The sequence below is a fragment of the Phalaenopsis equestris genome, unplaced genomic scaffold (genome assembly GCF_001263595.1).
Source record: "Phalaenopsis equestris unplaced genomic scaffold, ASM126359v1 Scaffold000302, whole genome shotgun sequence".
NCBI classification, from domain to species: domain Eukaryota; kingdom Viridiplantae; phylum Streptophyta; class Magnoliopsida; order Asparagales; family Orchidaceae; genus Phalaenopsis; species Phalaenopsis equestris.
In genome coordinates, this window is record NW_018164744.1 from 314,923 (window position 1) to 328,457 (window position 13,535).

Here is a 13,535-nt window from a genome sequence, read left to right on the forward strand (position 1 = left end):
CCCTGCTGTCTCGCTCACTCGCTAGCTCTGCCCTCTGTACATATATGTACGTATAATATATATATCTATATATATTAAACGCACAAAGGCTAATTTTATTGAAATTGAAAAGATACATAGAGATTGTATGAGAGAACCCAAAAAAAGGTGCCTACCCATACGATACATCAGACACTAGCATTCTAAAAGGATGAAACAAAGATAAATCACAAAAAAACAAAGCTTGCAGGAAATAAGTTGTTATGCACGAGCCAACTTGGTCTTGCCTCTGCCTCTGGTTCTAGGACCGGAGACAGCTAACAAATTGTTGAGTGTCGTTCAATTACCCGAAGTTGCTAGAGTATCATCAATTAAGTTCCCAAGCTGGGGTGTGCCTCCATTCTTCTTTTTCTTTCTAGATGTGTAAACTTGTCATTCCTCATCCGAGGACTGGCTCATCTGATCGGTGTGGTCAATGAATTGTTGGGCATGTAGGAGAGAATGAGCCCCCAACTTTTGACTAGCAGTAACAACATTCTGATTCTGGAGAGGTGGTAAGCATGTCTCTTCAACACCTGAAGCATCCTAGGGATGTGGAGCTTCAATACTATCCTGATTATCAGACCCAATTAAACCATTTGCCAATATATCAGTCGGAAGAACAGAGATAGTATTGTCTCCGATAGTGGGAGGTGGAGGTGGCATCGTGTGAACTGGTGTTTCAATAGTTTGTGGAATGCACTCAGGAGTGGAAGGGGGACAAGTATGAGGTGGGGCAGATCGAGAAGCGTTTTTATTTGAATGTTTTAAATTTGGATGCAACTGATAACATTGAGAATGAGAATGTCCAAACATATGACAATGAGTACAATAAAGTAGTATTTGTTCTAGTTCTGCTTGCTGCCAAAATCCCTGATGTTGTGTGTCAATCCATATTTCTCCCGGAAAAGGTAAAGTAATATCCCTTTCTATCAAAATTCTAGCTTATGAAGGTCGAGTTAGATTCACTGTGGGCGTGTCAGTTTTGAGGGGTTTACCGTATACCATCTCTAAAACGAAGAGAAGCCCTTGATCAAAAAGGTGGATCTTCAAACCTAGGAAACGCAGCCAAACGGAATTGTAGGAGGTTCAGTACGAGTGTCAATATCCACTGTCCATTTTAACACCTTCATCACCTAATTTTCAATTCGAAGAAGTCTTCTTGCAAACAAATGAGTGTAGTCTTCATCATTTGATAATTGAATGAGAATGTGGCGACCATTCAATTTACTGATCTTCCAACCCTCTTTCAGCTTCATTTGCTCAAAGTCCTTTCGAGTTAGTTCAAGTTTAGGGTTTCCATAAAGAAACTTACCTACTAAGAACAGTCGGCAAGGCGCAGCTAGAGTGGAGATCTTTGCCTCAGTGAGAAAGATTGCAGGTTTGTCATTTTTACGGAAGCTTTTTTGAGAAATCTGGTTTCAATGCCAAGTGCAAAATTGTCATGGTATCATTGTGGAAACAAATTGGAAAGAGGGGCGGAGACGGGGTTATCACTGGCGAGGGCGGCAGCGTAGGAACGCGCTGATGCCATTTCAGACGCCGTCGATCAGCACAAGCAGCGCACGCCGCGGTTTCGTCGTAGGGCGCGAAGCAGCGCGGAGGAGGAAAGCAAGGGGGGGGGGGGGCGGGGTTATCACTGGCGAGGGCGGCAGCGTAGGAACGCGCTGATGCCATTTCAGACGCCGTCGATAAGCACAAACAGCGCACGCTGCGGTTCGTCGCAGGGCGCAAAACAGTGCACGCAGCGGTTGTCGTAGGGCGCGAAGCAGCGCGAAGGAGGAGCCTTGTGTTGCTGGGCGCGAAGGAACAACGAGCGCAGGCGAGCGGGTGAGCTAGTGTCACTGGAGGCCCGCGAAACTCTGGCGAGCGGCGCTGCGGGACGACGCAGTGTCGCATCTTCTCTACCGCAAATGACGCCACCAAAGCACGGACGCGTGAGAGTGGAGATCGGGGCAGCAGGGACGATCGAAACGAAACGCTAGGGTTCTCTGACGCGGGGGCTCTGAAACTTTAGACACAGGGAAATCGATATTTGAGACTCTGCCAAATATCAGTTTCCTTTATATATATATATATATATATATATATTTGTGTTTGTGTGTGTGTATAAGTGACTCAACACCATTCAGGAACTCCTACGTTAGTCTTTTTCTACTCAGATGTAGTTTACTATACATCCTTGATTATACAGTGTGAATATGCATAGCTAACCTATGTATTTGCTAAAAGAACGCATTAGGCATGGTTAACATATTATGTACTTATTGCCTAGAAGTACTAAATTGATTCATATTTTACTTGAAAATGAAGCACTAATGTCATATATATGAAATATTGGATATATATTGATACAAAAATTTAATTGGTGTGTATCATGTACGGAGAGCATTAGCTTACATATCACTCAATTCTTATAAGATTTTATATGGAACATATGAACTTAACTTGCTATTTTCATATAATCCTAGCAACTAAATGACTTACATATATTTCCCACAATTCACACTCATTAACATATCTAATTGCAACACTTGCATATTTAACCCTAAAGTAGGCCGTAAACAGTCTAATTTCAATTCAAGCTGGGGTCAACTTGATATCATCTACAACATAAATGAGCTATCTCAAATTAAGCAATTAAATCTGTTCCAACTTAAAAATCACAATGACCTTGCGCAATTCAATTGTTTGAGCTTAAAATAAATGATATAAAACTAAATTACATAAAAATCATACCCCTTGTACAATACAAAATTGTATGCAAAATTTACATATATACATCTCAATACTTATATATTTACATGTATAAGACCTAACTTTTAATTTTTGCTTACATTCCACCGTGCACATGTATGAAAGGTGTATTTGACTTTTCACAAGTTAAAATGATAATATTTTTGATATGATATAAAAGATTTGGGTAGTATAAATAGAAAATTTAGGTTGTAGATATATAAATACCTAAGAATTGGGTGGTATGCATATAACAATTACCATAAACCTAAACCTTCATAAGAAAATGAGATACATCACTAAAATCACATGCGATCGATAAACTTAAAGAACTTGCCCGATATGAATTGATTGTCTCAATCATCGTCAAATGACTGATCACAAGACTTGGGAAACTTGGTCGAAGGGAGTTGGTAGTCATATGACTATTAAAAAGAACAAGTGAATTCAAAATTAACATGTGAAATGAAAAGTACATTAAGTACAAAAGGTCATTTAACTGTCTACATGATGACCCGTGTTCGATTAAAGTAATCACTCATCCACTCATTCATTCACTTACTCGCTCTTCTAATCAATAAGGGGTGCCACACCTAGTGCCCTGAGAAATTTGATAAATCACACCCGGTGCCACACAAATATGCATGCCTTGGTCGCTTGTTCATGTTGATAAAGAACACTCCATCCTAAAGGCTAAGTATGTAGGTAAAGTCAACTCAGACTGACACATTGTCTCAAGTTTTGATACACCAAGAGGGAGCAACAAATTCTCTCACAACAGTGGGCGGAAATGGAAAATTTAACAAACTTCTTGCCCGCTCAAACTCAAGAAAAGATTGGCCTTCGGAGTCAACACACGAGAAATTCACTCTTTTAAAGTTCAACAAATAAGAAGTTAAAAGGTTGAGTGGCGGTAGGTATGGGCCATCGAACTCACCCTCATCTTCATCTTTGATCTTTTCATTTAGTGATCGTTGAAACCATATGCAAGTAATTCTACCGCCTATTTTAATGATAACGTGGTTGGAAGGTGGTCTTCTGAATTTAAAGGTAATCAGAAGAGTGGGTATGATTGGCACATTTAAAGTGACTCTTCAAATCCCTAAAGGTTTCGTGACATTTCACCCCCCAAGTATTAAATCCCAAAAACCTACCACTCTTACTCTGAGGTACGTCAATTGAACCATCTATCTTTATAGGGGGAGTGCCCACTTGCACACTCAGGAAACTCAACTCTTGAATAATATCCACACTCAATTGGTAGAAGATAAACCGACAAGAACTATCAATAACTTAATTCAAGATAAACACAATCATGATTATTCAAATGTATCGTAATCACCATTGATTATTCAAATTATCATTAGTTGTCCAACCATCCCTCATTTATCAAGACTAGCTATTTGCATTGTAATGGCAGTGTAAAGCCCCTCTGACACTTGCGGTCAAAACATAATTCAAGCATTGGTGGTAAGATTCCCCTATTTAAGGAAAATGTATGACCAAAACACATTTTATTTGTGAAAATTTTGTATTATAAAAATCTATTGTTCATTAAGAGCACCAAAAACATAATAAAAAATAGAAAGCTGTCAGCCATACATTTGACAACCCTCATCACTCTATTCACTCTCACCATTTTGGTCATATTCATCCCCCTCTGACTTGAAAAAATATTGCGTGCGTCCGGACAATGAATGTGATACATCTAGGGTGAATTTTTTCCCTCCTCCGCTCTGTTTGGTGTTCTTTAACCTGAACACCCAGTGTTCTTCAACCAGGTCCTCATAAAGTGATGATTCCCAAAAGTGGCTTAACTCGAATTCCATATCACATTCTTGTGCCTTCCTCTTGCCCTCCTTCGGGGCTGATGCTCACAACTGAAATAGTTTGACAAGGCATGTGGAGCTTACTAAGTGAGTGCGCATAGGCGGTCAGCGTCCTGCAACAACTCATTTAAGCCCAACTGCCAAAAAGTCTTGGCCACACTTGGAGAAGTAATGACAATGCCCATTGTAGAGCATATCAGACAACATCTGATATCTTTACTGAGGCCAAAAATATTATCTTTTGCTTCTATAAGGAGATCCACTTCAACTAAAATATTCTAGGAAAGGCCGCACGATTGTGCCTCATTTCTAAGGAAATGAACCCCTGCTTTGAAGGATGGGAACTAAAAGACATAACTTTCAGAGGAAGCTCACCTCAGTTTGATTCCATTCCACCAAGCAATTCACAGTTGGCCTAGGTATCTATAATAAGATGTTCATCAGTCCCTATTCTCTAGATAACGATAGTAGAATGAGAAATAAAAAAAAGCAGTATCCTCTCCTATTAGATTCACGATTGGCTTCTCTTTTGCTTATCAATGGCTAGAACCACATCCTGCTTGAAATGGAGAGCATCATAAGCCTTATAATCAGACTCTGTCATCTTGATATTGATCACTAAAACATCAAAATATTGTTTAATGGCTATCAACTTCCTCTTGGCCTTGTTTGCCACCAGCTGCTCCTTAAGTGAAACCTTTGACTTAATATTTGGAGGTGGGACATAAGTTGACATTATTTTGATTGGTCAGCCATCCTTCATGAAATTAAAGCATAAGTTGAGCCTTTCATCCTTCATAAATATTCTTGAGCCTTATAAAATGAAAACGACCTATAGATGAGAAAATAATGAATCCATTCAAATATGTTTGGAAGGAAAAGAGGTGGTTGAAGTGCTCGATCAACCATGTGATCCCCATCCAAAAACATGAATATCACAAATATTGAAGTCATGGCTCGCATGATATTTTCTAACTATGCTTTGGTCATCTTTAACAAGTTAGAGGGGTTTTTTTATCACAGACTCTATCAATGAGTAGTGGCGGGAAGCCATGTGTCCATTGGAGAGAGAGCTATGAAGGAAAATGATAAAGGAAATGTGTTTGTCACCATAGAAGACCATTTTATAGAGTCTAAGAGAACCTTGACAATCACGAGAAGAGTATATACATAATCGACCATAAGAGGTTTAAAAGATTAGCCAAAGAAAAAAATAATGTGAAAATCAAAGAGCCAAATAAAGCTTATTGATTAGATATAAGAAAATTATTGCAATAAGCCCTCACATTGACTCAACTTTAGGGAAATTAGGGAAAGAAGTAGCTTACACAGAATTTGAAGCCACCTCAATTGAAACATGACCCAGCTGAAGCAGCCTTTGAAGTAAGAACTTAACCCAGTTATAAAATGATAGAGCATATCAAATTCAACATGAGCTTGGGAAACATGGGATCTCTCTCGTAGATCTATGAGCTCCTGATGGAAAGCAACCACCATCAGCTTCTTTGTAGCAACCTTCTCTTCTAGCTTCATTATGGGAAACAAAAAGGCGTGCATCTTTGAATAGGCGATGAGCCATCATCTCGTTGTATGCCCGAACCTCTTTAGCGATATCCTTACGTGTCTCCTACAATGGTTGGACATCTTTGAGATGGTTGAATCCACCATCCTTGATGGCAAACCAACGATCTCTTTCCACCACCTGATCAATGTCCACTCTCAAAATAATGAGTTTAGTTGAGTTGAAGCATCTGCAACATGAAAGATAATAAGGATTAGAAGTCAGCGCAGAGGCAAAAGTCACTAACATGTCAGGGAACCCAAGTTTCTAAACCCTTATCATTTATGAAACTGTTTGCTCCTCTGGGTGGACTCCTTGTGGCAATAAGAAAGCATAAATAGTTGCCCGAGAGATTCAACCTTCAGTCAGACCATGTGTTGTAGTGTCAGGTTGAACGTTGGGTCATGAGCTACAGTGACTGGTTGAGCATATTTTGGGGCTATCACAGAAGAGTCCGCCTGACTCAAAGATGAGACCATCATTAGTTTCTTTCTTTGATCGCCCTCATTACGTTTCCTACCTTTCTCCTTCTCAAAGATCTCTTGTATCAAGAGCTTGTTTGGAATGTCAGGTTGGAACTTTGTAAGTTTGTCCATTGTGAGCTCTTGTGAAGCAGAAGAATAATTGATAAAGAAAGCTAGAAAGAAATCAGATGCAAAGTAGAGCAATTTGCAAATAAAATTAGAAAATAAAGCAATCAAATTTAGAGAGACATCTTCACATCCTATTTATAATAATCAACAGCTCAAGAATAAGGGGAATATCAATCATTGATGACATTTAATAATAAACAATAATTTATTGCTTTTAATTAGCTCATTTTTATCGCAACATAACATATTAATATAAGAAAGAATCATAGAATAAAAATATGTACAATAAAAATGCTATTGAGTGAATTTTTCATGTATATGATAGTTCACAATAAGACATGTAAAAAGGTGAACTTCAAGTAATGCATGGGTACCAAAAGCAAGGATAATTGAATGATAGTGGTCACCCGATCATAAGTCGATCAAGTGGGCGACCTATTAGAGGCCAACTAATTAAGGTCCAACTAATTAGAGGTCAATCGAGCGGGCAGCCGATTAGATGTCGATCGATTAAGGGCAGACCAACCAGGGGCCATCCATCCCAAAAGTTGACCGATTGAAAAGAAGATGACCAACCAAAGGTCAATCAATTGGGAGCCGACCAACCTAAAATGGCTGATCAGAAGTTGGACTAAAGAGGTCATGGGCTATATGTCTCATTTTACAATAATTCTAGCCCAAATGTAGCATTAAGTGTAAATAGCCTTTTTTTTGTGGTTGAAACTTGAGATGGGGATGATTCTTTGATGTTCTCTCTACGTGCGGACTCTAATAATATCTCTCATTTATATCTAAAAAAATTAAAGTGAAATGAAAAGATTCTCTCTCTACGTGCGGACTCTAATAATATCTCTCGTGCATCTTATATCTAAAAAAATTAAAGTGAAATGAAAAGATTATGGGAGTGCAACAGCGCATCGATTCACTCCGATAACCAGCTCCGCGGCTCCAACGGTGCATTAACCCTCGCAATTAACTTTTCTCGTGATGGGGGAGAGGATAGCTGGCCACGACGAGCTGCTCCCAACCTCGCACCGAGCTTAATTTTAACCCCAACTCTTCACAACTCTTTTCTTGATGAATCTCGATGGATCTTTTGGGAGCATCTGCGCTTCTCCTGCAACCTCTTCCCACCGCCTCTCCTCTGCCCCCGCGTTTTTCCATCGTCCGGAGGCTCCCGACAACCAATGTAGGATTCCGGCGGCGGCTACCTGAACACAAAGCGGCAACTTCGGCCTCTGAAGCTGAAAAGACGGGGGCGGTCTCCCCGTCTCCGATTTACATACCAACACCCGGCGACAGGGAGCTCCGGACTCCTCATAGCGGGTTTTCTTTCTCTTCTTCTGGAAATTTCTCGTCGAATGATTGACGCTAAGCGCCAAGAGTTTGAATATAAGCTTTAGCTGTGGCATTGCTTAATTTTGTAGATATCATTTTGATGGGACGGCTAGGGCGTTCTTTGAGGGCTGGTACTTCAAGGTGTCGATCCCCCATTGTAGGCAGAACTTCTGCTTTATGTATTCAATGGAGAATCCCGCATTTTCTGATGGGATGGGGGTGCTGGATAGGACAATGTATGGGCATCGTTTTACTGGCGTTGGAGCTCAGATTCTTGGTGCGGATGACAAGTATATTTGCCAATTCAGCGAGAAGTCGAAGAACTTTTGGGGAAGTAAGTCTTTTAATGCTTTGTTTGGCCTTGCATGCCATTTTTTCTGCTTTAAATGTGTATGTGCCGTCTGATAGCTAATGTCTATGAGGCATTATGAAGGGATAGAGATGAAGTAACCATAATAACGAAACCTTCACTCTGTCCGCTAGCTTGACTTAGAAGTTAAAACTTACTTTTAGACATTAGCAAGAGTTCCTCTCATGTGAGCGGCCCCTGGTTTAACACTTCTGACATGTTTGATTGGTGGGGTCTTCATGTTGTGGATTCTGTTGGAATATTTTGACTGCTAAATACATAATGCTAATAAAAAAACAAGAAAAAAATGAAAATAATTTGGGACTGTCAGAAATTTGAAATTTTGCATAACATGAATTGTTGGGAGGTAATATTTTATTAGTTAAAAAGCAATGAAAGCTTGAAAACTTGAGATTGGATCTCTGCTCTTGCCAAAGAGTGTCTCTTTCATGTGAGATTTGTGACTGCTATTACTTCCAGATTTGCCTAAGATACTTGCTTCTTGTTTTCATTATAAGATTACCCGGTGGAAATTTATGTAAACCCACACTTTTAGGATTCAATTTGTGGAAGAAATTATAATCATTAAATGAAAGAAGAGAAGGTATATCATGTTCATCTTTTGCTCATCTGTCCAAAGTTCTTATTTTATTATGGGTAAAATAAAAAAAAAACACATAATCTCACTGTGCTGTTTTTCCACATGCTAAAAGCTGAAGGGTAGAATATCCTAAGTATAATTAAGTTGGGCATATGGAATTAATAGACAAATTTAATTTTTTTATTTTCTTTTAATTATAAAATAAATGGTCACCCCAAAAAGACTGATAAAATTTAATAATAACCAACAAAAAATTGAAATATTGAAGTAAAATTTTGGGCTCAATATAATTATCGTGTTTGGTGGATAGAAATATCGTCAACGTTTGCTTACCAATGATATCGTTGTACTAACGATCAATGTTGGAGTAAATTAATTCTTTATTTGATATTTTGAAATATACATACAATAGGAGTCTAGTAGGCTTAATTGCAGGGTAGCTGTTTTATAACAATTTGTTTGAGTCTTTACCTTGATTCTGATGAGAATTTTAAGATCTTATCCAAATCTCAAAGCTGCTGGCTCCCCACAATTTTCACTGAAGTGAATCCTCAAAGGGTTCAAGTGATGGTGTGAACCCTATGGAAAAGAGTTGAGTTCAACCTAATCTTAACATTGTATAGAACACATCATCAAAGGGATTGGTTAGTGTTAAATTCATAATAATATGTGCCCTCCTATGGACATGTTTATTAACTTCTACCATTTCAACTCACTGATCAAAATACTGTGAATGTATAAGTCTACTTTTGGTGTTTTTTATATGGGATAAAACTAACCCCCCTTCAACAATATGTTCACAAATGATCACAAATGTTTTTGATTAACCATTTTTCTCACTTAACACTTTTTATCCATTTTCGTACGTCAACTTGAACACTAAGTCATATTAGATATGACCACGCCATTGTGATAAATTGCTTGTTAGGTATTGTTAAAATACCCACACACGTAAATTCTTTACATTAAGCATCAAATTAAATCTATATTTTATGTGGCATGAGGATTATTGAATATCATGGAACATGTAAAGCAAGTTACCTTCACTTGATAATGTCTACTTAGCTAGTAACATAACTAGAGGTTTTTATATATTTGTGCAAAACCTATCAATCATATTGATATGTTTGCAATAAATAATCACAATTGATCTCTGGAAAGCAATTAATTTTGATTCATAAATTTCTAATTTGTTTCCTTCATAAAATTAATCCAAAGATTCGTACTTCAAAACATATACCGTTTGATAATTATATAATGAAGCTTATATTTAACTTTATATATTTTGAAGTATACATGCACATTAACATATGAAGATTACGGGTCCGTTTGGTTCGGCGGTAAGAGCGCGATGTGGGGGCTGGCTGCGAATTGCGGCCGTTTGAGACGGCATTCCGAGCGCGGCGGGACGCCGTTTTGGCTAAACACGGGCCGCGGATTGAACCCCGCGACCCGCGTTCGAGCGATGGCTTATTACCTGGGTTACCCCTTTGTCACTCCTGCCCTAATCCCTTTTTCCTCTGTTTGAAGCCAAATTCCTCGCACTCCTCTACTGTTCGACGAAACCATTCCTCCCTGTCGCTCCTACCTCCCGGATTATGTCTCAAATCGCTAGGTTTCCTCTCCTCTCCCCAATCTCGCGATTCACATGTTTTTTTGTAGCTGTCTTTGTTGGGACATATGGATTCAGTGGTTCTTGTGTTGGATGTAGTGACGGTGTGTTGTGAGTGTTTCTTCTTTTGGTTGTAGTCAAGGAGTTGGTGGTTCGAGCACTTTTTCTTCAACATATGTGAATGCTTATTCGTTGGATTTGTGTTTAGATTTGTAAATGTTGTGTGATGGTATGGATGTGAATGCTAGATGTTCTTGGTGACTCGATTTTGGGTTTGGTAAGTGTATTAAAATTTTTTTTTTTGACCTTTATGGCTTAGAGATGACAGTAATCTGATGTTTGATATTTTTGAGTGAGGGTCTATATTGGTTGTGGCATGGTTGTTGATGTGAATACACATCATTTGGGTGGTCTACATGAGGATCTAACAAAAAAAAAGGAAAATAAAATTTATTGTAGGTGCGGCTTGGGCATTGTTATTGTTCTTTGGAGTTCTTAGTGGTTGTGGCTTGGGCATTGATGTGAATACATATCAATTGGGTGGTTGAGGCTTGGGCAAAAGTTTTTATTGTTGTTGTTCCACTTTCAACTTTATCTAATTGGTCAAAAATATTTAAAAAGTGGCTTCCTGAAATAAATATAGTTGTAAACGTTGGAAATTGTGCTAGCAAAGTGGATGTGGCTTGGGGTGGTTTTGGCTTGGGGTTGTAGATGTGGCTTGGGGTGGATATGGCTTGGGGTTATGGGTATGGCTTGGGGTGGCTGTGGCTTGAGGCTGTGGATTCAGCTTGGGGTGGCTGTGGCGTGGGGTTGTGGATGTGGCTTGGGGTGGCTGTGGTTTGGGGTTATGGGTGGATGTGGGGTTATGGTGTGGCTTGGAGTGACAGTGGCCTGGGGTTGTGGATGTGGCTTGGGGTGGTTGTGGCTTGGTGGCAATTTGGGAAGTTGACGGGATTGAGGTGCTGTTGCTATTTAAGCCAGCTGGGAGCTGATATGGTTGTGAAGCAGATGACGGGATTGCCATGTACAAAGCGAAATAGTCGCTTGATTCGGGATTGTAGGGTGTAGAAACAACGGGATCACAGTGGACAGATGACTGGATCGTGGCCTACAGAGCGATGCAACCGCTCAATTCGACCTAGCGGAGAAGCAAACAATGGGATTGCAACATACAATGAATGTACCACGTGATATCGCAATTCAAGCTAGCTAGGAAGCTAACGAGTGTACAGAGTGCTGCCTTCGTGATCGAAAATTTTCTTTGGAGTAATGACAACAAAAAAGTAGAAATTTTAGAGGAGAAATTAGACAGAGTGCTGAGTCGAAATCAACGAACAAATTGTAAGAAATATGTGGAAAAACTGAAATTAGTGCTAATTTGATTAATCTTCATGCCAACAAATAAGATGCAATGAGTAATCTACAATTTGAGTGGTAGATCGATTCACCATAATCCCTAGATCTAGCACTTACAATTCTAGAGGTGGACAATTTCTTCCAATATCTCCTATGGGCATTAGAATGTTTTGGAGGAAGTGTTGCATTTTAAGGTGTAGACAAAAGTTATCATTATATGGTTTAAAGCATATATGATAGAAATAACCTATTTAAAAGACTCAAAACCATGATGCATTTTATGGGGCTTCCAAAAGTGTTGATGTTTACATGGAATCAAAGAAGGTCTTTCTTAAAGTCATTATCACCTTAGTGTTTCTAAACAAACATAAACATGCTTAATAGGATGCCACATCGTCTACTGTGAAAGTTTATGAGATGGTGATAGGCCAATGGAAAACGCCAATGATAAAGATGAGAAATCCATGACAAGAATCGATGAGGCAGAACAGCCACAAAAGGCAAGGGACAGGAGATCCCGCTTTGGTACTATAATTGTGACGCAACCATATTCTCTATGTTAGAAGAATTCTTCCCAAACTGCTACCCATTACCAACTATTGATAGAATGTTGGATGAACTTTTGATGCAACCATATTCTCTGTGTTAGACTTGACAGCGGGCTAATATCAATTAGTCATGATGCATACTACCGTACTTTATATGTAATATCTTATCACTAAGGGTGCTATGAATTTGGCATAATGTCATTTGGCTAACAAACATCTCAACATCATTATAGAATATCATGAATATTATGTTAACACTCAAAAAAATTTGATATTATTCTCTTTGATATTATTTCGTCATGCAACCATATTTTGACGGAACATGTATAATGTTTAAAATTAGTACTCGACTGTTCCCTTTGCAACAAATTTCACCTTAAGTTGAGTCGAGTGCTTGGGAAATGTTGTGTGCATGAATGACATCAATCCAAATCAAGTATGATCGAAGCAGACCGAAAAAAAAAAAAAAAAATAGTTGCATGAATTCCTTGACCTAGTAGGATATTATTGTATGCTCAAGAAAACTTTGCAAACACAGTAGCTTCTCTAAGCTACTGGAATGGACATATTAAAGACGCCTTGGAAGCTTGGATAAAGTATTGGTTAATTCTCTCTTTTTGTCATTTCACAATTTAAAAAAAAAGCCATTCATTGTTGACATTGATGCCTTGCGTGTTTGATTTGGATTAGTACTATTCAAGTCAAGAAACCATTGACCTTCCTCAATAAAAAACTTGGTGTTAAAATGTAACAAGTATTAACTTAGAAATGTTGACCATCATAGAAGTGGTAGCATGGTGTTGACAATACTTGCTGGGGACCAAGCTGTTTATACGAACCAATTACAAAAGCTTTCTAGAACTCATAGCTCAAGCATTTTAAACTCCAAAGTTGTAGATATTTAATCTTCAAGTCATTCAAACTCTAGAGTAGCAATATTTTTGTTTGTCCCAGGAAGCTGCTGCGAGGAAGCAGCTGCAGGGAAGCTGGTTGT

The 13,535-nt window shown here is 38.8% G+C and overlaps 1 protein-coding gene across 1 annotated transcript in view; it reads left to right on the plus strand.

Moving 5' to 3' along the window:
- The first annotated feature begins 7,645 nt into the window (after window positions 1–7,645).
- The window catches only part of LOC110025563 (probable tocopherol cyclase, chloroplastic), a 41,947-nt gene continuing 36,057 nt past the window's right edge, over window positions 7,646–13,535 (plus strand). Inside the window, exons 1-2 of the mRNA XM_020726116.1 lie at window positions 7,646–8,063; window positions 8,165–8,409. Of these exons, the coding sequence (XP_020581775.1) occupies window positions 7,825–8,063; window positions 8,165–8,409 (484 nt within the window). The 5' untranslated portion in view covers window positions 7,646–7,824. The remainder of the gene's footprint in view (window positions 8,064–8,164; window positions 8,410–13,535) is intronic.